Source organism: Periplaneta americana, chromosome 12 (assembly GCF_040183065.1).
Source record: "Periplaneta americana isolate PAMFEO1 chromosome 12, P.americana_PAMFEO1_priV1, whole genome shotgun sequence".
In the NCBI taxonomy this organism is placed as follows: Eukaryota; Metazoa; Arthropoda; class Insecta; order Blattodea; family Blattidae; genus Periplaneta; species Periplaneta americana.
In genome coordinates, this window is record NC_091128.1 from 171,836,244 (window position 1) to 171,863,602 (window position 27,359).

General features: G+C 35.4%; 1 protein-coding gene across 3 annotated transcripts in view; it reads left to right on the top strand.

Moving 5' to 3' along the window:
- Rab14 (RAS oncogene family member Rab14) overlaps window positions 1–27,359 on the top strand; it is an 84,634-nt gene that overhangs the window by 43,023 nt on the left and 14,252 nt on the right. For 2 of the 3 annotated variants that reach the window (XM_069842553.1, XM_069842552.1), the window contains exons 2-5: window positions 6,818–6,931; window positions 20,089–20,215; window positions 20,359–20,476; window positions 24,983–25,101. In XM_069842553.1, coding sequence (XP_069698654.1) covers window positions 6,818–6,931; window positions 20,089–20,215; window positions 20,359–20,476; window positions 24,983–25,101 — 478 coding nt within the window. Of the gene's footprint in view, window positions 1–6,260; window positions 6,511–6,817; window positions 6,932–20,088; window positions 20,216–20,358; window positions 20,477–24,982; window positions 25,102–27,359 lie in introns of those variants that run through there. The other variant, XM_069842554.1, reaches the window with a different exon arrangement.

A 27,359-nucleotide genomic window follows, 5' to 3' on the forward strand; every position in this document is an offset into this window, starting at 1 on the left:
AGGCATTTCCCATATTTATTCTGTGTTTAATTTCCTCCCGAGTATCATTTATGTTTGTTACTGTTGCTCCCAGATATTTGAACTTCTCCACCTCTTCAAAAGATAAATTTCCAATTTTTATATTTCCATTTCGTACAATATTCTGGTCACGAGACATAATCATATACTCTGTCTTTTCGGGATTTACTTCCAAACCTATCTCTTTACTTGCTTCCAGTAAAATTCCCGTACAGTATCATTCTACAGTAATTATTTTTTGTAGTAGGAATATACTGTTACTATCTGTAGAATTTCCCCGGAATATTATTCCAAAACTCATTAACGAATGGAAAGTATATTGTTTTTAAGGTACTGATATTTACCATGTCTTGCATAGATCTAATAGCAAAACATGCTGAATTTATTTGGAGGATAATTTCTTTAATATGATTGTTCCAGGTTAACACATTATCAATTTGTAAACCAAGAAATTTGGTCGACCCCTCTTGGTCTCATCAAAGAGCGACTATGTGAACCGGTCCGGACGCTGTTAGTGTCTTTGTTACGTTGCTAATTGATGGGAAGCAAGACTCTCAGAAGTCACATATAATGAAGGTGCGATACTGCGTTCTTGAAGGCACATTACGTGTGTCGTTATTTGACGTCTTAATTCCCAGCCAGTTTTATTTCCAAAACAAGTTTTATTTTTGTTTCTCATGACTGTGATGATGTGGTAAACATTGTTCACTTTTTTGCTATCAGGTTATTTCCGTGTGTACTAGGCTAATACACAGTCTGATCCGTTTGGGTATGGATAATATTAATTTATTATTATAGAGCTATTATGATAGCAGCAAAAAATTTCTAGCTTGTTATATTACGATTAACAGATGGGAGTTTCCATATATGACAATCAACAATGCATAATCTGAAAGGACAAATGAAAATCGTAGATGATTAAAATGGCTACTACAAATCAACAGCAGGCACAATGTGTTCTTTGGTATGTTAAATTTGAGAGTGTTAAAAGAGTTCAAAGGGAATTTCGACGTGAGTATGGTGTGCGTAATGTACCTAAATATGATTCCATAATGTTGTGGTATCGAACATTTGTAGGAACAGGTTATGTGTTAAAAAAAAAAAAAACATGCAGGAGTTCGCAGGCGAAACCCAGTACGAGAAGCAGCTATCTCTTAGCTTGGTCCCCAAACTCCCCAGATCTAACCCCTCCTGATTTCTTCGTGTAGGGTTTTGTTAAAGACATTGTCTATTCACAGAAACCCAGAAACAATGATAATCTGAGAATAAAAATTACTCAAGCTTTTCAACAAATCACCCCTCTTATGTTACAACGGACATGGACTGAATTGCATCACCGTTATGAGTTGTGCAGGGTGCGCAATGGGGGTCATGTTGAGCTCTGAGGAATCTCCCATCTTTCAGTGTTGTATGCACAAAGTTTCAACAAATAAAGTTCAGTAGTAAATGTTTTACAGTGTTTTTATTTTATCCATACCCAAACGGATGACCCTGTAGTTGTAGACGTGGAAGTGATGAAATAAAATAAATACCTACGACATTCTGTTAGCTACTTCAAGGTCGTGTGTTTTTCTTTCTCATTATAATATGAAATATGTTGTAAACAGTGGCTGAGTGGTGAGGCCTTCGGCATGTCAAGTAAGTGGTCTGGCTTCGAGTTCCCGATGTCTTTATAAAACAAAATTCATGTTCACTGACCTTTCATTCTTTATGCTTTCTGTTATATCCTATACAAGTTCATAATATTCACGCAGATTCTCAAACACGATTGCAAATAGAAGTTGCTCCAGTTGGAGAAAGAAAGCCACAATCTTTTCCCGTAATTGCGCAATGTATTGAATTTTAGTTGATTATTTAACGACAATGTATCAACTACTATGCTATAGCGTCGATGAAATTAGTGCTAGCGAGGTGAGGCCGAGAATTCGGCTTAGATTACCTGACATTCGCTGTACGGTTGGGGAAAGCGTCGCAAAAAGCCAACAGATAATCGGTCCAAGCGGGAATCGAACTCATGCATGAACACAGCTCCGGATCAACAGGCAAGCGCCTCTGCCGATTGAGCTACGCCGGTGGATTCTCCATACAGATGGACTCCTTCAACATCTTAAGAGGAATTAGAGATAAAATACCCGGGCAGTACCTAAGAAGTGTTTATTTTGCTTTTTTTCATAGCATATTGAAGTATGGAATCCTGGTGTGGGGAAACAGCAATAAACTTATTGAAGTCCTACTCATTCAGAAGAAAGCAATAAGAATTATCACACAAGAACCAAGCAAAGCACATTGTAAACCACTGTTCATACAGGAGTCCATCTTAACAGTTGTTAATGAATATATTCTGGAACTCCTTCTTTACATCAAGAGAAATCTTTATGGCTTCACCAGTAGGATGGATAAACATGAGTATAATACTCGGAATAAAGAAAAACTGGACATACCATTTTGCAGACTATCCAAAGTTAAAAGTAGTCCTAACATGTTGGGCTGTAGAATGTTCAACATGTTACCACAGGAAGTGTCACTTGACATATTCAAAGTCAAAGTGAAAACGTGGCTTCTTAGAAACCCATTCTATTCTGTACAAGAATATTTTGAATCAGAAAATCAAGCTGTTGATATTTTTTAGGTTTCTTTCTCTGAATTGTATTATTATTCTGTAATATATTAGGAAATTCTCATAAATTGTTAATCAAATCAATATTTGTGATCAGTGTGTTACAATTTTCATCTAGATATTAGCCTAATTTTGATAATCTTGACTCTCAATTGTAAACTCTAAGGAGTATTTGTGATCATTTTGTTTTATGTTTAGTGTTGTAATAGAATAATTTTCATTTTTGCACTATAATTTCACACGTGTAATTTGACAATGTCATTAGCTTTTGCTATAACGACAGCTAATAAATACTATACTATACTATACTACTATACTATACTATACTATACTATACTATACTATACTATACTACTATACTATACTATACTATACTATACTATACTATACATCCCTCATACGTAGGCATCGGGTGGAGTAAGGTTAGGTGAATGGACGGATAAGGAAAATGTATTTCACGGGAAATTACGGTATACGTTCCCCAAAGTGTTCTGGAGTAAAGCGAATGTGTTTATGGCCGTGTCAAAAACTTGTAACATAACCGTGTTTGACTTTGGCTTGGCTTTACGATGGCTGTACTTGGGACAATTCACGGTTAACACTCTGAACTATAGAAGTAAATAATTACTAGAGTCGACGGCAATTCGGAAGGCGGTAGCCTGCTAGCGTTTGCGTCGAGAGAGACAGATAGAGAGAGCAAGGCAGCGTACAACATTGCCACATCGTACTTCACGAGCACGTGCAATACAAATAGTGCAGAAGAGAATTTAAATTATCAAAAGACAATAATGACCTTAGCCGTTGATTACTGTAAGCATGACATCAAACAAACCCTCTTTCCTTCACTAACAATATTCTTTGCACGGTTCTCAATCCCACACCACATGCTTCTGCAGTCGTTTCTTGCGCGTTGGAAACGTTGCAGCCAGCATCAAGATGGCCGGCAGCGTTCTGCTCGTCAACGTTTTTAAAATAATTATACACCTTAAACACTATTTTCCGCGTCTGCCTGTGCAATACTTGTGTTTTTACAGTCTCTTCTTCCATTTATTTATCTTACACACACACAGTAAATGTTAGTTCTACTTATTCAATGTATTGAAACACTCACACGTGAACAAACGAACTCTGGAAGTACTTGTTATAGACTGATTCTGATTGGTTCTACTGTACAAGTTTGTGACGTCACATACCAGAAATGCTACGGCGCATGTAGCAGCTGACCGCCTTCCGAAATGCCGTCTAGTCTAATATTCCTGATATTAAATAGATTGAACAATAATACTGAATAAAATAACATTCATTTTTATTTTTTAATTAATCTAAATGCGAAGAAAATACATTTAAGACATATCTGATTTTAACTATTTAGGAATCTTCCTAGGAAATGATAGGACAAAGGATATTAACAGAAAATTAAATCTGTTCCAACATATTTGTGGTACAATTAAGAGAACACTAGGAAGGAAAACCAGAAGAGAAACTTTACTAAAGTTCTATAACGTTTTAGCTTTGCCTGTATTGATGTATGGCTCGGAATGCTGGGCCCTTAATAAAAGCATGATAAGAAGAGTGGAAGCAGCAGAAATGAGATTTCTTCGATATGTAGCAGGATATACTCTTTTAGACAAGAAAAGGAATGAAGATATCCGCAAAGAACTACAAATAGTCAGCATAATAACAAAAATAGAAGAATATAGAAATAAATGGTTTGAACACGTCAGCAGAATGAATGCAGAAAGATTGCCCCATATGATCCTAAATTATAAGCCTCAAGGTCACAGAAGTCGAGGACGACCAACCAAAAGATGGAGTGATCAACTATACTTTGGAGCCGGAACAGATCAGTAATGATCTAATCCATGAAGGAGATGATGATGATGATGATGATGATGATGACATATCTTGACACGAAAATTGTCGATTGATGCACAGCGATAAGAGAAGATGTGAGGAAATTATTATGAAAAAGTTTTGAATTTAATATAACAATGATTTAAGTAATGAATAGATTTGATTAGAAGTGTTCTGAAACTAACTTTAACTGTGCTTTTAATATTTCTGTGGAATGGTTGGTCGTATCGGCAAGAACAAATTAATTTTGAATGCTTCTTAATCCACTGAAGCCCCTTGGTGGAGTCGCTGATGATTTCTTGGAACTCCATTCAGTACTGTATTCTTTTTCTCCCCTTCTCTTCTCTCTCTCCTTTATATGAAGGAGGACCCCGAAAATGCTTAGTTTCACAAGATTATCAGTATCGCAATGATTTTTCTATATCAGATAGTGCATAGGAGTCTATGTTTATTAGAGTACCGCTAATTGTCAATTTTGACTGGAATTTCATGTAACATGATTGTGATCCGTGATAGTGTGTTATTCCGAGTTGTAGTTTTAATAAAAAAAGGCAAACTTCTGCCACAATATGTTTATCCAGTGACGAATACGATACTTCAATTTGTTCCATTTATCCAAGCGTCCCCTTCTAGGAGTGACGCACCATAACTGTAGCTCTTTTTGCCGCCGATGACGTTCCCCTAAATGCACCATGGGAGGCGATCTACGTAGCACTGCATGATTGTTAAAGGAGCAATGTTAGGGTACCGACAGGGGAAACAGGAGTACTTACAGGTACTTACTTACAAATGGCTTTTAAGAAACCCAGAGGTTCATTGCCGCCCTCACATAAGCCCGCCAACGGTCCCTATCCTGAGCAAGATTAATCCAGTCCCTACCGTCATATCCCACCTCCCTCAAATCCATTTTAGTGTTATCCTCCCATCTACGTTTCGGCCTCCCCAAAGGTCTTTTTCCCTCATGTCTTCCAACTAACACTCTATATGCATTTCTGGATTCACCCATACGTGCTATATGCCCAACCCATCTCAAACGTCTGGATTTATTGTTCCTAATTATGTTAGGTGAAAGAATACAATGCGTGCAGTTCTGCGTTGTATAATTTTCTCCATTCTCCTGTAACCTCATCCCTCTTAGACCCAAATATTTTTCTAAGCACCTTATTCTCGAACACTCTTAACCTCTGTTCTTCTCTCAAGATGAAAGATAAAGTTTCACAACCATACAGAACTGGTAATATAACGGGGAAACGGGAGTACCTTAGAAAAACCTACTGCCGAGCACCGTCTTTGTCCACCACGAACTCTTATTTGGTCTGCCGGGATTTGAACCCAATTTAAGCGTAGAAAGCTGACGCTCTGGCAGAATGGGTGTGATAAATATTTTGTACTGTATAATATGCTAAGTTCGTCGTAAGTTACGAAGTGTAATTTACTTATTGCATCACAACTACTTTAAGAATAGGTAGGTAGCGAAAATGTCACTTCATACATATCTCAGATGATCTGCATTTACATTTATATTATGATCATATAATATCGGGCAATAATATATACGTAGGTATCACGCCATTATTTATAACAAATAGGCCTATCCATTTTCTATTCTAACATTGTATAAAAATCAGTACAATATTTCTGATACCTTAATCGTGTGTTGTTCAGATGTTCCTATTTACGTGGTGTATGCATTCGAGGAAGCCGTGACGAGTCGTATATAATAATTTGACAAATTATATTTTCGAGTATAAAAACAGAAATTCTGGTATTAAATTTCATGTATAGAATTATAATATCTATAAATTAATAAATTTCTCTATTATGTTTCTTCTTACAGATTCTTATTTTGATCACTTAGTTCTGCTTGCATGACAATCCTCGGCCATATTTTGTCAGATCAGTTATTTCACAGTTAAAAGTTTAGAAGTTTTGCATTTGATAGAAGCGGAACATTTAGATTTATTGTTTTCATATCTTACGTTCTAGAATTTTATAAATAATAGTGTGAATCGCTTACAAAGGTAAGTACATTATTTACTTCCCGTGTTATGAAACATGTCAATGTCGTGATTGTTTTTGGTTGTAAGAAAACAACATTGAGTGTTTTACAGGATAAATTAATAGTTGTTACGTATTTACATATTAATGATAGGCAGTATCTGACAAAAACGAAAATATTACATTTTAAATGACATTCATGAATGATTTCACGTAATTTAAGGGATTGTTTGTAATATTTTTGCAGTGTGTGATTCACCCCACCTTCTTTGGTATGAAAACCCCATGCCCGTAATTGTACTAAAATCTTTGTCTTCTGCCTACTTACAGGTGTGACAATGTCGGCTGGACCATACAACTATTCCTATATCTTCAAATATATTATTATAGGAGATATGGGAGTAGGTAAATCTTGCTTGCTTCACCAGTTCACAGAAAAGAAATGTAAGTAGGCCTACCAAGTGATGTGGATAATAGATTATATTTCTCTGTTGCTTTTAATATGGTAAAAAGTATTAACTGTAAAGCATTAGTATTGCTAATTTCTATTATTTAATTTGCATCAGTTACACTTCGGTGTCTTCATTTATATCTGTTTCATTTTAATCTTTCTGTAATTAAGATTTGTGTGTGTTGTTCCTTGTTAACTTACAGTGGCCAAAGAAACATTTTGAATCCTTGTAGTATTACCTTATCTTCATTCTTTTTCGTTACTTTACTCAAAATCTTCATTTACGTTGAGTGTCTTCAAAGACAGTACGTAGTGCATAGGGAGATAAATTGTATTGTGGGATGTGTCTAAGTCTAAGGTAACTTATGTTGTTTAGTCAACTGTTCGAAGACAGGTCTGAACCTCACAAATCATACTAAGAAGGCACCACTTATGAGGGTAACTAAGCCAGAAGATAATGGGGTAGGGTGGTCATCTAAGGTATATGGACCGCTAAGGTATAGAACATTAGGTAGGGTCCTTTATTAAGTACAGTAATATGAGAACATGAATGGGTAAATCTTTACAATAGTGTTACCAAAGGAAAGCATAAGAAATATACATGTATAGTTTTACCTTGTTCTGTCACACGATTTCTTTTCCATATGTGCATTTTCAAAATAAGTACACATTCACCTATTGAATATGTAACCATTACAAAAAAAAACACAACGTAATACAGTGCAGTTATTCTAGCTGGCATTGCATGCATTTACTGCATCTTGTTGATAGCAGACTGACACAGCTAATTTCCGGAGAATGGGAAATTCACCAACTATTCAGCTTTCACATCGTGATGTCTGTTACTCTTTTTCTCATTTCTCCATTCTTGGCACACGTACACAAAAATGCTGACACCTGAAGGAAACATAAATAGGTGAATCTCTCAAATGTAGCATATTTCCAGCCTCAAAATGGTAAAAGTAAAATATTCTCCAAAAAATTTGAAGAAATTCTAATGGACTTATTTCAAGATCTTCAGTCCTTTATAGATAGTGGTCACATACTTTATCGAGTTTAAATGCCAGTTTTTGGGCCCTAAAGTTTTGGGGTGCTATTCATAGACATTTCGCTAGCCCGCGCTACGAGCATGCTAAACTAGCCCCGGCTATCGACTGGTTACTTGTACAGGATTCATATCATTTCATATTGCTAACACCGGTTTAAGAATACGAATAACTTTAGTTTGCTGATCATCCACCGGAAGCCCGCGCTAAGAATGTCTATGAATACGGCCCTTAAGGTCCAGGAGGCAGATGTTGAACAAATTACTTGTACAGTAATGGTATCTATTGTACCAAAGAGGATTAAAATATATATTTATACTTACCAATTGTATGGAAACCCAATTATATAGGTACAGAAAGCTCACAAAATGTCATGGTAGTTTTATGGGGTTTACTTGATTATAGGATATCGTTATTGTTTTTATGAGAATTTATGTTGGCTAGATTGTAGAATGAAGTGATATTATGACGTCATCAAGTGACGTCACTTTTTGGATGGAAGTGATTAGGTTGGTAGATTTGCAAATTTTGTTCGTGGTTTGGTATTCATGAGGTTTGAATGGCGTACCGGTTAAGGATGTGTTTGGATCTGAGAGGATAAAAAGAAGGTTTGGATGGTGAGCGTTTTATTTATTTTTTATAAGGATGGGTTTTTGTTTGCTAGGGTAGTAATTATGTATCGAGGATAATGTTTAATTAATTTATTGTAGATATATGTTTTTATTTTTGTTGGTTTTGTATATATGGGTGTGTGTGTGTGGATCTGTTCGTTGTTTCTTTTTAATGTTTTAATTTAGGGTTCAAAATTGCGCTCTTATCCAAAATACGATATCACCAATAGAAGTGGGGTATCAGGGCTGCAAGCCCCGATGATGATCCAACGTGTAGCACATGATGCAAAAAGCGGGGTATCGGGGCTGCAAGATGATCGTTGAGGTGATATTTTAGTGACATGAGGTAAATATACGTTTTCAAATTGTTTTGCTGATATTCTATTCTGGATAAGAGGGGATGCGTTATATTCGAGGATGGGATGTTTGTAATTGATTTGGTGATATCGTATTTTAGATAAGAGCGGATGGGTTATATTTCAGAATGGGATGTTGTGATATTGGTTTGCTGATATCCTATTTTGGATAAGAGCGGATGGGCTCTGCTCCAGTATGGGATATCGTGAATTGTTTTGGTGATATCGTATTTTGGATAAGAGTGGATGGGTTATATTCCGTAATGGGATATCGTGAATTGTATTGGTGATATCGTATTTTGGATAACAGCGGATGGGTTATATTTCAGAATGGGATGTTGTGATATTGGTTTGCTGATATCCTATTTTGGATAAGAGCGGATGGGCTCTGTTCCAGAATGGGATATCGTGAATTGTTTTGGCGATATCGTATTTTGGATAAGAGCGGTTGGGTTATATTGTAGAATGGGATATCGTCAATTTGTTTTTTAATTTTTTTTAGATTAGTTTTATTTATTTATTGTTTTGGTTTACGTCGGCCATGTTGTGACGTCACTGCGTTGTGACGTCATTGGCGCCATATTGTGATGTCATAGTTTGTCCAACTTGACGAAAATTAAGCGATATCCTATAGTAAATATTGCTAACACCGGTTTATGAATACGAAAAACTTTAGTTTGCTGATCATCCACCTGAAGCCCGCGCTAAGAATGTCTATGAATACGGCTCTTAAGGTCCAGGAGGCAGATGTTGAACAAATTACTTGTACAGTAATGGTATCTATTGTACCAAAGAGGATTAAAATATATATTTATACTTACCAATGGTATGGAAACCCAATTATATAGGTACAGAAGGCTCACAAAATGTCATGGTAGTTTTATGAGACAAAACAAATTCATTGCGTAACAATCCACGAGGACTAAGGCCTACCAGTTGACCGATGGCTTCCCATTCAAATGCCTCAACAGAGATAAATGATCATCCAACAAGTGTGGGGGTAATATGTTAGCACGACGATTCCCCTAGCCCTTACAGTTGACTTTCGGAACCATTTTCACTATTTCACTGCAGCTTCCGAAATTCGTCGAAGTGCTTGGGTGGCCACACACTGACTAAAATTTCATGAGAAAACTTCTTCTCTATGAGGACTCGAACCAGCACTCATTCTGTATAGCTAGTGTGAGACCATGCAGTTATGGTGTGGGACAATTTTGTGATATGTTAGTGCAGTAAAACTTAATTTGTATGTTTTTATGGAGTCTGAAAAGAATGTATAAGGAAAAAAAACATATGACTGAAATGGACACTATATGGAAAGAACGAGTTAAGTCAATGTAGTAAGAATTTCTGAGATTGTCATGACTCCTGTGGCAAACCTAATTTCGAATAAAATTGATTTGGGACATATAAATGACCTTCCATCTCCCCCAGGGTTTAAAATATCGTAAAAAGTGTAAAAAAGAATAAACGAAAAATATGTGCCCAAAATAAATTAACATGGAATATATTATAGGAATTTTGCTGGGTCCTCGGAAAAAAAGTGTGTGAAAAGGACATAAATGCAAAAACTTAGAAAAAGAAATTTTACGGTATAAAGAATACTTTAGTTGGTCAAATCTGTAATGATTATGTTACCTTTATTTATAATTTAGTCGTAAAGCAGAATGAATACCCTTATCAAGGAACAACTAGTTCTTTGTTGAACAGTAGTGTTATAACACTTTCCATATTGAATTGATCTCACCTGACCGTGAGTATAACTGATTTACGTCAAAAGAGACTTACTGTATACATTACTGTACGATTTGTTTTGAGCAGTCAGCTGTTTAGACATACTGAAAGTCGCGTAGTACCTATGACCTGCATGTTTTACAATCACATATTGTCGTCCACTGTGGAGTAACGGTTAGCCTGCCTGACTATGAAATGAGCGGGCCCAGGTTCAAATTGTGGATGGGACAAGTTACCTGGTTGAGGTTTTTTTCTGCTGTTTTCCCTCAACCCATTAAAAGCAAATGCTGGGTAACTTTCATTGCTGGACCCTGCATTATCACCTTCATCACTCAGACGCTAGCTAATCAGAGTAGTTGATAAAGTGTCGTAAAATAACCAACTAAAAAAATCGCATATTAAAAAATGACAAGTCAAATCTAGCTGGTTGTAGCTCAGTTGTTAGATACAATTTAAACAAAGAAGGAGATATAAGTTATTTCTATAGTTTCATTTTCAGTTGTCCTGTTGTGCCTAGTTAACATTGAAAGGACTGAGTTAATTAAGGATTTTGAAGCTATTCTCAAATTTCAGAAAGTTCCCTCCCCCACAGTACCTGTAGGTATGGTTTCCAACTCTGGTAAATAAAATTACCGGCCATTTTACACAAGCAAGTTCGGATGAATATATTTAATACAGTAGAATCTCTATTATCCGTGGTATTGAAGGTGGTGGACTGAATGGTTAATTGAAAAAATTCGGATAATCTATACCATAAAAGATCTTCATAAATTAAGAGCATAGGCACTTTAGTTCCGTAATTTGAATCTCCTACTGTACTGCAACGACTAGCATCTATACACTACAAACTATGCTATACAATATCATGCCATTTATATGCAACTAATAAACACAATGAAATACAGTAATACATAGCCTAGTACTTTAACCTTGTTTTTTATTAAATTGCACACACCTGTAACATCAATCTCGTATTCTGATGTGAGACGAGCCACAATTTATCTTTCTTCTTTTCTATATTTATAGTCCCATCGCTCTAATTTCCGGCAGCCAATCGCATTGCAGGTCGGCTACATTTAAACGTGTGCGTCTTATGATTCGCTGATTCATTTCTTAAGGCTCGATGAATACTTAATATAATCGCCCGCCATTTTAGCTCTTTCGTTGGCGTTTGCAGAGAGCACACGAAGACGTTATTTGCTGCTCAATTATTTCCTGAATTACATTGCGTTTGATTTATTATCATAGGAGCTACGACATGATAATGTTTAACGGTGTGGCAAATAGATTCCTCGTATGGTAGCTCGGGAACGTAAGAACAAAAATGGCGAACGATACTACCTACCTAGACTTTATAGAGTCTTCACTTCCTAAGACGTAAGCAAAGAGACGGAGTCACGCCGGAAATAACAGTGTCGGGACTATAGTGCAGCATGTTTTCTTTTGACACTTGTGGAAGACATTTGCATAGAAGTTATACAGTACGGCCACTCAAACAGTTGGACAAGAAATGAAACAAGAGTCCTCTTGGACTAAATGATGCAGGAGTTTGCAATTATGTGCAAGTTCTTGCGATCATTTCTTTGAAGACAGGTAGTAACTATTTTAAAAGTTGGGAAAACCCCCTTACCACAAGAGACTGTTTCTGCCAGCATTGGCAGCATTTCTACTACATGCTGGGAATGGTAAAGGCTTGTAATAACTAGAGCCTGGATTTTATGAAGTACATATTCAGTTCTTATATATGTAGTTACAAGAGAAGGTAAAATGTTGGCGATTTATACCAAAGTGATCATTATTCCGAAGTTTCAAGTTATATATTTTGGCATATATTACATATTTTGAAAGAATATATTATATTTTTTCCACCAGTTTTCTCTCGACTTAACTCAAAAGTTACATGTTTTGAATTTGTTTATAAAGCTTTTCCCTTCATCTCTAATGCATAAAAATAATTTAATAATTGAAAATAATAACGTATTTTGTCAAAAAAAAATGGACATCCCTTTGTCATGCTAACATTTTGTGTATCCCTTAAGAAGTAACAGTAAAGTAGGAAAATATACCAATGTGAATGGTGGGTCATTGTACTGCTACCGCGGTGAAAGAGTGAAAATTACCCTGTGGGTATGACCATTTAGCACAAACATCCTCAATCAGTTGCTCTGAAAGAAAACAGTAGTTCTTTCAGTTTTCTTGAGAAGCTTATTCTGACATCAGTTGATACAGCTAACTAGTCTACTGCTATGGCGCCACTCGCATCCAAGTTAAAAAATTGGATTTCGGTTGATGATGCCATTACTAGTGACAGCAAAATTGTTCTGTGCAAAGTGTGTGACAAACACGTTTGAAAACTAAACTTCATGTCACAAATAAAAAACGTGCTCTGTCGAAAAACAAGTTCTTCTTACACAAGTGGTGCTGAAACTTTCTCCATCTTCTGCTAGGAAATTTAATAAAGATTTGTGCATGGCAATGGTTGCTGCAAACATACCGTGATATAAACTTTGAGTGCCAAAGTTTCAAGTATTCCTACGCAAATACTGTAACTTTAATATTCCGGATGAATCAACACTCCGAATGTTATTTGAACTCCAGGTACACTGATGCAATGAAAACAATTACAGCCTAACTTGACAAGTCCTACATATGGGTTGCCATTGACGAGGCAATCAGTGACCACAGAAAATATGAAAACATTTGTAATTATTAATTGCATCTTCAAACAATAATTAAATGAGGTTGAATCACATGTACATCTGTAATTTTTTATTAGTGTGCAAAAATATAATTAATAAAATTTAGATTTTAAGTTAACCTACATATTTCTTATTTTCATATTACATAAAATCTGGGCTGTAGTAATAACCTCCTCTAGAAAAAAATTCTTACCAACATAATGTACAGTACCTAAATCAGGCCACCGAAGTCTATATATGAACCTTGTCTGCCGTATCTTTCTCAAAAGTACAACGTCCCTCTTAAACAATGGTCCGTCATTGGTTTGCTGTTTGGCAGTAGAGGTTCAATCACAAAATTCACGTGGAATTATCTTAAGGAACTTCACACTCCTTTTGATTATGTAATGTCTATTCTTATAAATATTATCCAGGATTCTCTTCAAATATTACATCATCATCTCTATTTCAATTAATCCACTTATATGTTTGCCTTCAACAGTTAACTTTCTTTTTTCTTTAATGTTTCAAATCATATATTGTACATGTTTATTGTATTCAGGACCCTTGTGGTCACTCAAATTCTTTGAGCTGATGTCTTTAATGAATAAATAAAAATAAATAATTTTTCTGCAGAAAAGAAAACCCCCCAAGAGAAAAACAGTCAGATAATCTGCTAAGCAGTTAGTCTGGATCTACTGTATACTAAATATTTGTGATATTTAGTAGCAGCAAAAAATAAATTTGACAAATAATCTTGCTTCAGTGTTCTAAGTTCACTTTTTAAAATTTGCATTTAGAATTTGATTCAACGGCATTAAGAACTTCTTTTTCGTCTACTAGGAAATGATAAAATTTTGCACAACTAAATTTAAGGTTTCCCCTGATACAAATTTAAGCTTTTACTATTTCCATAATTTAATGATATCTCTCATCGTTCCATAAGTTAAATTATTCATGATACTGAATACACGCTCCACGAAAGCAATGTAGGAATATGAATAGTAAACATATATGGAACTACCATTCTTATTTGTGGAGATTTCTCTTAGGCGCACTTCTCCTGAAAATATTTTCTAACACTTATCAAATGTTAATCTTTCACAGGTGAAGCCCTATTTTTTGTCCAGTATTTAAAAATTTCTTCTGGTGTAGAACCATCAAGTTTTAAGACTGAAAAATACTTGAAAATTCTCATGTCTTTGAGTTAAAGATTAGTATATCCCACAAGATAGAGAAAAATCCCTTTTAGCCTATTTGATAAAAGCTCTTGGCACAAGTCTTCAAACTCATTTGATAAAATTATCGACCACAAATATGTTGAGACCCGCTGAAATTTCTGGCCAGACTGGTGAAATACGAGCTATTTGGCAACTGTACCTATAGGTGGTATTTTCTGCTCTGGATTTCTAATACCAGACATTTGATATTCTCCAGTGGCGTAGCGTCAATGTAAGCTAAAAAGCTTAGCTTCCCCAGTTAATAATAATTTCATAATAAACCTGCAGTTTATGGAGAAAATTATTTATTAATTTTAATAGAATTAATATTTACGCGTTAAATATTGTGATGCGGCAGCTCAGGATGATTTGTGATGCAGCAGTAAATAAGAAGCCTGCACACACCAGCTGCCAAGCAGACCGGTTTCTTCTGTGTAATCCACCCCGCAGATTTTCCATCCCTTTCTAACTAAACTACCCTAGTCGCAAGGCTCGCAAAAAGCTAGCTTTAACATTTAAAATAAGTAGTTTCCGAGTTATCCCTTTTCGTCAGTTGTGTTCAGTTGAAGTGTTAGTGTGCATTGTGGCTGATATAATAAATAATGAGCGAAATAACAGTTCCTGACACTAATTTACTTGAATTTTTTTTAGGATAATTGTATTATCAAGACCGACTTACGAACAAAAGTGTGATTTAAAAAACAAATGACCGACTCCCTTGCTGTCAATGAAGGACACAACCAAAAGACAGACGCATACTTACGTAATGATACTAATATTGTGATTTCTCTAAGTATGACAGGGAGTGAGCTAATGTTATACGTATACGTGTCTATTTGTTAAGAGATGTGTAAACCGTGAAATCATATTTTACTACGTATCATTTGAGGTCATGCCTTATTGGTGTTACTTACGATGTTCTAACCAATCTTCGACTGCTGACTTGAAATTGACTACTATTTATTTTAAGACTGTATTTTTGTAATATGTTTTATCATATTGCATGAAAGACAACTTGAGTTAGCTTCCCCCGCTCAAAATTTCATGCTACGCCACTGATATTCTCTAAAACTTTATGCACCACTTTCATGGTTTAAACACAAGACAGTCTTTTCTTCTACTCCACGAAGTCCATGCTTTACAGTTTCTATCAGAATGGTTTTTGACAACGAGTACAGTGGTCAAAATAAGTCAGCCACAGTTCTGACGTCTTATCCCCTTTAATGTAAACATTATAGTTTGTGTAAAAATTGCTTCTGTGTAATAAACTCATTAAAATGTTCCAAAGTATAATGACAGTGATAACGACAGAACAGAGATGTGCACAAAATACAAATCATACCAGAAACAGTAGTTCTGCCCCCCCCTTTCCCCTATATGACGTGTAAGATAGGTATTGCATGCTGCAAAAAGTCAAATTTCATTTTCAGCATTCCTCATTAAAAATGCAGTCAGACTCCAAAGCAGCTATTCTATCAATAGTCTCTAAATACACACCTTCATCTCAAACAGCAGAAATAACTAAAATGCTCTCTCAATTAATATCACTCAATAAAAGAATTGTATTCCAATGGATACCATCCCATTGTGGAATCCTGGGAAACGAGAATGCGGATGCTTTAGCAAAGAAGGGCAGCACTGCTACTTACAGACCTGTTACTAAATCTACGTATTACTCTGTGAAAAGATTTATTAAATCTACATACTTAGACTTCAACAAACAAAATTTGATAACACAATCCCAAGGGAAAAAATGGAACTCTCTGCATAAAAATCCACAGTTAATTCCCGATTTACCACGAAAATCGTCTGTAGCTGCATTTAGATTGGCAACAGGCCATGATTGTTTGGCCAAACACCTGCATAGAATTGGAATATATCAGTCCCCTAACTGTCCATTGTGCAACTCAAACCAAGAAATGGATTCGGAACACCTCAAAATCTGTGCTTCAGTGGCTGGTCATGATAATATCTTTGAAAAATATTGGAGTGCAAGAGGTCAAATGACTTTATTGTCAAATGCCTGGCATTAGAAAACAATAACAACATTTTCAGCATTCCTGATAGTGGAATGTACAATATGCAGTGACTAAATTAGAACAAAGTGAAAATAATAAACAAATGGAATATACCAATTTTTTTTATGTTTGCATGTCGATTGCTGAGAACCAGACTGCTTTAAGTCCAACTTTTTATAAGAAAGAAATCTGTGTTTCATTGTGTTCCAGTTCCTGTCTGCATATATGAATTGTACAAAATTGTAAATGTTCCTCTACATAAGGTTGCTATGAAGCTATTCCAAATTGTTTCATGAAACTTTGAATGTCAGGAGCTTAAAATAGCTCTCCTGGGGGGGGGGGGGGAATGAACTTGGAATAGTCTGGTTCTGGGCCATCGATGTGTTGTTGTAGGACTTTTTTTTTCCATTTATGACAAAATAATATGAAATACGAAATATGGAGGACGTCTTTCCTGTCTGTAGTGGAAAAAGTGTGAAACTCCAGAAACACATTGGTAATCTGATTTGGAAGTTCGTCACATTTCAAAATAATATTTTAATGAAAGGCATAAAGGAAATTTATTGGAAACTGAATGTAGAGGTAGGAATTTCAGTAGATTGTTTTATTTCACTGTAAAACAACACAGAACTGCACGAATTGTATTCTTCACCTGACATAATTAGGAACATTAAATCCATATGTTTGAGATGGACAGGGCATGTAGCACGTATGGGCGAATCCAGAAATGCATATAGAGTGTTAGTTGGGAGGCCGGAGGGGAAAAAGACCTTTGGGGAGGCCGAGACGTAGATGGGAAGATAATATTAAAATGGATTTGAGGGAGGTGGGATATGATGATAGAGACTGGATTAATCTTGCTCAGGATAGGGACCAATGGCGGGCTTATGTGAGGGCGGCAATGAACCTCCGGGTTCCTTAAAAGCCAGTAAGTAAGTAAAAATTCAAAAGTTTCCTGTTTCTTTTATTTAATTGCTAAAAAAGTTTGCTCTCTTTTATTGCTTAAAAAACGTAATTATGTATTCCATGAAGTAAAAGTAGTGTTACTACTACTACTACTACTACTACTACTACTGCTGCTGTCCAGAAAGTAAGTTTCGTAGGTACCATTTACAGAAAGAAAACACAATTTCATGAAAGATTTATTGGAACAATGTTGTGCTATTTTTCAACTATTCCCCACAGGAATCAAGACATTTGAAGGATACACGAGAATAACGATCAAGGTCCATTTTAGAAAGTTTCGAGAAAAACGAATTTTAAAGTTTAAGCACTTAATACTTAGTTATGTGTGTATTTAATAGAAATTGACGTAGTGGAATGTCAAGAACGATGATTTCTTATTACTAGCTAGACCACATGATAGTACTTCCTTTCAACTATAAGATAGCATTATTAACTCAATTTCGATTTTTGGTGGACCTTGATCGTTTTTCCCGTGTACCCTTCATTTGTCATACCCTGGGATAAACTTACTTTTGTATCCCTGTGTTGTAGAAGTCAGCTGCCTGGGATAGAACCAGTGTGTGACAGCCGTCTGCACCTCTGCTGATCTCGTTGCAGTTATTCGTTCTTGATTACACACTTTTAACACCTGTATATCATTAATGATCTATATATTTGTTAAATAAACAACTTTTTAGTGCATACTCTCTAAAATAGTTACTTTTCGGACTAACTAGGCCAGTTAAGTCGTCATGGCAACCTTTAATATGGTAACATTGTTTCATTATGTTTATCAGATGTCGGTGAGAATATGACATTTGACTGACTATGCCTTTTATACTTATATTTATATTTACTTTTACTTTATTTTATTTCATATAATTTAGAGATCTTTTGCTAAAAAACTGTTGTATGTTACCATGTACGCAAAACCATTAGCATACTCATCCTGTATTTTAACTTGGCTTACGCCTCGTCCAAAAGCACTGAATTCATCTGCGTACTTGATACATAAATAGTATATTAACTTCACTGTGTTGTTATTGAAACTGTGTTGGTAATTTTACTTCATTGACTGATTTTGACGTGATGTATCATCATTTTCAGATTGTCTTGTGCTTGTTTCCATTTTTTTTTTTTTGCCTTGTCTTGTTGGGAGTGTGTTTATGATTGATAATGTTGTGCCTAATAGAGTGTATCTTCTGAAATTCAGTTGAGTGCTGATGTGTTATCCATGTTTACAGCAGTAAAGTTGTTGGAAATATTCAACATTTTTTCCCTCCATTACTGTATCTTGTACACAATGAAAATTGGTATGTGTAAAACACTGTCCTTCTGCTATATGAAACAAATATTTTTACGTTTTAAAAACAATTATTTATATATATAATTTTTTTTTTTTTTCAGAATTCAAAATGGTGCCAGTTCACTGTGCAGTGATGAAGCGTTTCCCTCATAACTCATAAACTTGTTAACTTTTTCATGTTCTCTCTCTTTTATTTTATTGCTGAAACTCGTGTTTACAATATCACGCTCTTTCAACTAGCTATATTCCTTAATAAATAATATTTTTTTTACTTTGTTTTAGAAGCAAATACTGATATTTGACCATTTTTTAAATGAGTTTATTTTTTATCAGACAATTTATCAGAGCTAGAGAAATGATCCTGCAACATATTGTAGATATGACATGCATAAATGCACACAAAAAATTTCATCACAGAATGTTGGATAGTTTTTTAGTTATGTGGGAAACACTTCATCATTGCACAGTGAACTGAATTCTGAAAAAAAAAATATGAATAATCTTTTTTAAATCGTAAAAATATATATATATATATATATATATATATATATATATATATATATATATATATTTTCATATAGCAGAAGGGAAGTGTTTTACACATACTAATTTTCATTATTGTACAGTAGTGGCAAAAAAAACCGGACCGACCCTTGTAGCTGATTTCAGAGCCTTGTTCACTCAGAGCACGATAGACTGGTAACTAAGACTTTCGTGGTTCGAATCCTGCCTGGAAAGGAAACTTTTTTTGTTCCTTATTCAAATTTATTCCCAATACTTTTTGATTGCTTGTAAAATTCATGTTCTGGGAATAATAAGTTAATTAAGTAAAATATCGCTGCAATCGAAAAGTGTTAGGAATAAATTTGAATAAGGAACAAAAAAAAGTTTCCTTCCCAGGCAGGATTCGAACCACGAAAGTCTTAGTCACCAGTCTATTGTGCTCTGGAGTGAACAAGGCTCTGAAATCAACTACAAGGGTCGGTCCGGTTTTTTTGGCACTACTGTACAAGATACAGTAATGGAAGAAAAAAATGTTGAATTTTTCCAAAATTTTGTTGCTGTAAGCTGTACATAACCCCTTAAGGCTGTACATACTCCATAGTCTATGATTTCAATTCAGCTTGTGTATTGTCTTACAGCTGTTGATATTTGAACGTGTGTATCGTAGTGATATCAGAATGGAATGAAACTGATACATGCAGCAGACTATCACATTACATATTTTTGTTTCAGTCATGGCAGATTGTCCTCACACCATCGGAGTAGAATTTGGCACAAGGATAATAGAGGTATCAGGACAGAAAATTAAGCTGCAGATTTGGGATACTGCAGGACAGGAGCGCTTCAGGGCAGTAACTAGGTGAGTGTTGCTTCGCTTCTAGAGGCTATTAATTTTATCTCAACAGTTAATATACAGGACTTTCATTTCGAAACTTCCCAGCCTAAATAAATAATTATTTAAAGTGCTTCAGTGAACGTTAACATTGTCTATGTAATTCACAGGTCGTATTACCGTGGTGCTGCAGGGGCTCTTATGGTTTATGATATTACCCGACGTTCTACTTACAACCATCTAAGTAGCTGGTTGACTGATACAAGGAACCTTACCAACCCGAGTACTGTAAGTCCATTGTCAACATAGTAAACAGCATCATATTTGTAATATGTACTTGTAAAACTTTGGAAATCAGTAATAGATATTGTTAGTTATTTAAGTATTTTTTCCATGACAGTGTGTAAAGTTGCAATTTACCCATTGTTATCAGTGTGTGAAGTGAGCTTTTGTGCGAGATCGTGCATATTTACTTGGTTTCCGCACAAAACCAATCCGCGGAAAGTCTAAAATTCCACATTCAGTATTCCCAACCTAACACACATAACAATTTCCCTCTTCATACCGCTTAAGTGACATATTGATTTTACTGCTTTAGGCTTTTAACATATTATTTTTAGAGACGTTCAATATAGTAATAATTATAAATTGGAGACTTACCACTGCAATTTCACCTAAATTGCACTGTTAATTATTGTTTTTAAATATTTGCAAAAAATTAAGTAAACTCTACAACTCCACTAAAGTTACTGCTTTCGTGATGCAAGTAACATTAAGGAAGCCGTGAAAAAATCAACAAGATTCCAGACTCATCATAGACTGGGGGGGGGGGGGAGACAGACGTATATCACGGCCTGCTGGAGTACAGTAAACACAGAAAACATTTTAAAGTAACAATGTTGAAGATAGATATTTTTGTTTTGCAAATTTGCCGTCATTGAACAGAAACCAAGATGGAGATTTCATTGCAACGAATTAGAAATTCCTCTTTCAAGTATGTTTCGCTTTTTCAAACTTTTCTTCGAACATGAAAACTTCAACATACCGCTCTTGTAACGCATATTACTATTAAAACACTTGCTCGTAAAAAAAGATAAGTAATAACTTTATGGACTCCCAAAAAACGGCAACGTTCAGTGTACAAACTTCATTTAGTAAGAAATTAATGTATTACCTTGATCTTTTATTATGTAAATATTACACGTAACAGAAATAAGTAACAGATTTAACATTCATTTTTACATTTTAGCCTGTATTATTCTGAAGTAACATAATTTTTCATCAGTGTAACAGGCTATGATTTCATGGCTACTTATTTCTTTTGGTTCAGCTTAGAAACGTAATTCAGAAATGTGTGTTAAAATCAGTAACTTACAAAGAATCATTTCATTTTCTGTTTCTAATTCATGAGAGTCGGACATTGTACAAATCATTCACTTTGTTCTCAAAATTACTTTAATCAGATGTAGCAGTGTTGATTATGGCCCGTCGCCCTGGGTGACACAGTCAGCATAGTGCTGGCCCACTGTGTTCGAGGTAGCAGGTTCGATCCTGGCCCAGGTCGATGACATTTAAGTGTGCTTAAATGCGACAGGCTTGTGTCATTAGATTTAGTGGTATGTAAAAGAACTCCTGCGGGACAAAATTCCGGCACACCAGCAATGCTGATATAACCTCAGCAGTTGCGAGCGTCGTTAAATAAAATCATTAAAAAAGATAGTAAAAAATGAAATAGTGAATAAAACAGGCCGTCATTTCATGGATACTTATTTCTTAATGATTCTGAGTTTAGACGGCCATGAAATTGTGATCTTATAATCTCTCCGACTTGAAATGTTTATTTAATGTAAATTTGTGCTGTCATAGAAAAATCATTATATGATACACATTCTTGAAGTTATCTTTTTGACCCTTGTGTGTTTGTGAAATTTGACTTTGCCTCGTTTCACAGACTTTACACTTTTACCAGAAAGAGAACCTTTACGAACTTGTATCATAAACAACTATTTTTATACTCCAGCATTATAAATAATATTTGTTACTGAAAATCGTGCATATGCCATTTTATTGTGACAGTGCTGTAAAATATTACCATGCCAACTAAAACGTCATTACTTCTATTATGACAGCATAACTTGTGTCATTAATGGCGAAGTGCATCAACATTGATTAAAAACGCAGTAATCATAGATTACGAAACGATGGTTAAACAGTAGCCGTGGTTAAAATGTAATTTATGTGCACCATTCATAATCACCGATTACTAAAACTTGGCTAGCTGACACCTCATTTAACCAGAGTAAAGTCTATGATGGTACATTGTTTCTACAAAATGACTAAAGGAAAGCATCCATACCGCTGCAAAGATAATAGTCAACGTCTAAAAACGACTGCGCTCACTATGTTCTACATCGAAATGAACGTATCCTACATTTTCGCGTTGCATTTGTTTGCCTTTGGGCGCTGTTATATTTGTGAGTTCCATTTCTTTGTTTTTCAGTACTTTTAGGTTAAAATCGTACAAAATGGAAAATTGAATCCAAAAATGATTATATCCCAATGTTAGGTTGAAGTATCGATAGACTTAATTACTAGATTTAAATGTAGGCCTATTATATAAAAAAGATGAAATATCCATAAAGGAAAAGGATGTAGAAAATTGATAGGAATGTGTGTACGATCTTGGACTACACCAGGGATTTGTGCATTATCCTAAGATCCATCCATAACCACTCTTTGTTCAGCCAGTGACATAGAGAAAGAGGTACTGGTATTCGAGTATTCCCTCTTAAAATACAGAAAATAATAGTTACATAGAATCGTAATATAAGCAGCCGATCCGTAGGAGAAATATCATTGTTCTTGTGTTATTTCAATTGATCCATTTGTAGATTTTGATAAACGAAATCCCTCCTGAAATTTTCTGTCACCTAATTGCTCGCAAGAATTCTCTCTTTCCACTAAAGAACCTTCACGCTCATGCTCTATCCAAGTAATTCAAGTACTGCACAATAATAATCGTCTTCGAAATAATCACCTGTGGTTATGGCCGCCATTTTGCTTTACTTGCTCTACTAATCGCTGGTTATCTCCTTTAACCGCTCATATTTGGCCGGTTAGAGATTACTGTGGTTAACTTCCTATTTAAGTCGTAACCGAGGTCGATCCACCGTAAAAATGCTTAATCGGGGATTAGGTCACAATTTTAACCGATGGTTACACTAACCGACGTTGATGCACGTGGGCATAAATTAATATTATGAAATTATTTGCCATACTATAATATTAATATATAACTGTTGTCATAGCAACCCCATTTTCATAGGCCATAACTTTACTACACATCTTTACAAATTTTATGTTATTTCTTTATTCATTGTTTTATAATGCTGTCATACAAAAATAACTTATGAAACACTTTATAATGTTATACAGTTATTGCATTTGTCGAAATTAGGGAACTCTCTTTCCTTGTTCCCTAAACATTGATTTGTGCCATAAAGTATGACATTTTAAACTTGTTTCGTAATATACTATTATTTTATCTTAATCTCAATAATTTTCTGGCCAGAATGGAACAAAAGACGAACCATAATGGAAAAGTGATGGGAAATCGAGAACATTTCTGATTATTTTTTTCTAATAACATTAATAAACTACCTCTGCTATAATTCTTTCCAAACATTATAATGGGTCTTTGCTTTTTCTGAATAAATGATATTTGATATGGTATGTCTTTTTTATGATTTACAGCTGTTTGCACAGATCAATGAGGAACACCATAAGCTAAATTTCAATAAACTCAGAAATAATCATTCAATATTAATTCTCTCATCCTCAGGTACACCAATAAATTTACTTTTATGAATGTGACTTCCATAATTATTGTACACTTAATTAAATTTTCATCTTTTTAAATTTCATAGTATTTCTAGCATTTGGTTGTACAGACGTGGACAAATTATTAGACTAAAAGTTTTTCTTGGAAACGTAATATAATTCGTCATATCAACTATCAGTATAATTCACAGTCTCTCTATTTTAGATATGATTGTTTACATCTTTTGGTATATTTTTCCAATGGTTAAGTATATTTTTTTCTGGTTGTGTTGGTATTACTGGTGTTTTAGTTATATACTGCAGAAGATATTCTCCCATGGCCTGCAAGAAGACCGGACATGAACGAAATTGAAAATCTGTGATCTATACTGAAGAAGAAAGTGAATAAAAAGAGGCTCACAACAAAACATGGACTCATTTAAGTACTGTGAGATATCTGACTAAATGATGCTGATATTCAAAGAAAGTGTCAAACTTTGGTTTCCAGCATCCCTGACAAAATCAACGTGTTAATAAAGAATACGGGAATGTTCACAAAATATTAGTAACCTCCAGATTCAATTTTCTGTTCATTATATCTGTGCAAAATACATTTTTGTTCATTATTTCTACCGGTAAATACAGCTTCGTTGCACTATAATTAATTTAGTCTAATAATTTGTCCACGTCTGTAGTTATAGTAGTGAACACTTGATGGACCTAGTTGTTAAACATTTTATAAATAATTCACACCCGTACATTTAGTATGAGCAGTTATTTTTTTCTGTCTGCTGTGGAGGTTTCTATGCATATTTTGGAGGCGAATTTTCGATGTGAGCTCATTAACAAGTGATGTGGTTTGAAATTCTGTCTGTTGTAATATCTGTTTTATTAAAAAAAAATCAATTGAAAAGAAATTTCGTAATGTTCTCGCTATTTGCGCATATTAAATTTGTAATTGATGTTGTATTGCAGGTGATATTCTTGATTGGAAACAAATGTGATTTAGATGCGCAGCGAGATGTTACATATGAGGAAGCAAAGCAGTTTGCTGATGAAAACGGCCTCATGTTTGTTGAAGCCAGTGCAAAGACGTAAGTGAAGGTTTTCGTCTTACTTCTATATGTGTAAGTGAGAAAGAGAAGTCATGTACTTACGTCACAGAGAAAACTGAAATAATGTTGTAAGAATGCCGCCCTCACATAAGCCCGCCAGCGGTCCCTATCCTGTGCAAGATTAATCCAGTCTCTATCATCATACCCCACCTCCCTCAAATCCATTTTAATATTATCCTCCCATCTACGTCTCGGCCTCCCTAAAGGTCTTTTTCCCTCCGGTCTCCCAACTAACACTCTATATGCATTTCTGGATTCGCCCATACGTGTTACATGCCCTGCCCATCTCAAACGTCTGGATTTAATGTTCCTAATTATGTCAGGTGAAGAATACAATGCGTGCAGTTCTGTGTTGTGTAACTTTCTCCATTCTCCTGTAACTTCATCCCGCTTAGCCCCAAATATTTTCCTTAGCACCTTATTCTCAAACACCCTGAACCTATGTTCCTCTCTCAGAGTGAGAGTCCAAGTTTCACAACCATACAGAAGAACCGGTAATATAACTGTTTTATAAATTCTAACTTTCAGATTTTTGGACAGCAGACTAGATGACAAAAGCTTCTCAACCGAATAATAACACGCATTTCCCATATTTATTCTGCGTTTAATTTCCTCCCGAGTGTCATTTATATTTGTTACTGTTGCTCCAAGATATTTGAATTTTTCCACCTCTTCGAAGGATAAATCTCCAATTTTTATATTTCCATTTCGTACAATATTCTGGTCACGAGACATAATCATATACTTTGTCTTTTCGGGATTTACTTCCAAACCGATCGCTCTACTTGCTTCAAGTAAAATTTCCGTGTTTTCCCTAATCGTTTGTGTATTTTCTCCTAACATATTCACGTCATCCGCATAGACAAGAAGCTGATGTAACCCGTTCAATTCCAAACCCTGCCTGTTATCCTGAACTTTCCTAATGGCATATTCTAGAGCGAAGTTAAAAAGTAAAGGTGATAGTGCATCTCCCTGCTTTAGCCCGCAGTGAATTGGAAAAGCATCAGATAGAAACTGACCTATACGGACTCTGCTGTATGTTTCACTGAGACACATTTTAATTAATCGAACTAGTTTCTTGGGAATACCAAATTCAATAAGAATATCATATAATACTTCCCTCTTAACCGAGTCATATGTCTTTTTGAAATCTATGAATAACTGATGTACTGTACCCTTATACTCCCATTTTTTCTCCATTATCTGTCGAATACAAAAAATCTGATCAATAGTCGATCTATTACGCCGAAAACCGCACTGATGATCCCCAATAATTTCATCTACGTACGGAGTTAATCTTCTCAAAAGAATATTGGACAAAATTTTGTACGACGTCAACAAAAGTGATATTCCTCGAAAGAAATGTGAATGTAATACATAAAACTGTTTGTATCGAATACATGTCCATTCTGCATCACTAAATAATATGAATGGGGAACATGCATGATATTAAAATCAAGATTTTCAGGTATAACTCCCTGTAAAGTTGATTTGAATAATTTCGAGGGAAAAATTGTTCCGGAGCCGGGTATCGATCCCGGGACCTTTGGTTTAACGTACCAACGCTCTACCACTGAGCTACTCGGGAACTCTAACCGACACCGATCCAATTTTTCCCTCTATATCCACAGACCTCAAAGTGGGCTGACAACCGTCAAGCAACCAACTTCGAGTGCACACTAACTCCGTGTGACTTAAATTGTGGTTTTCTGTTAACGAACAGTGACGTGTATTATGCAAATCAAGATTTTCAGGTATAACTCCCTGTAAAGTTGATTTGAATAATTTCGAGGGAAAAATTGTTCCGGAGCCGGGTATCGATCCCGGAACCTTTGGTTTAACGTACCAACGCTCTACCACTGAGCTACTCGGGAACTCTAACCGACACCGATCCAATTTGGGATCGATACCCGGCTCCGGAACAATTTTTCCCTCGAAATTATTCATGCATGATATTGTTTTTAATTTTAAATACCATATTGGCCCAAGTTTAATATGGCCTTGAGGGTCCACACCTGTGGAGTAACGGTCAACGCATCTGGTTGCAAAACCAGGTGGCCCGGGTTCAAATCCCGGTCTGGGCAAGTTGCTTGGTTGAGGTTTTTCCGGGGTTTTCCCTCAACCCAATACGAGCAAATGCTGTGGAACTTTCGGTGCTGGACCCCGGACTCATTTCACTGATATTATCACCTTCATTTCATTCAGACGCTAAATAACCTGAGATGTTGATACAGTGT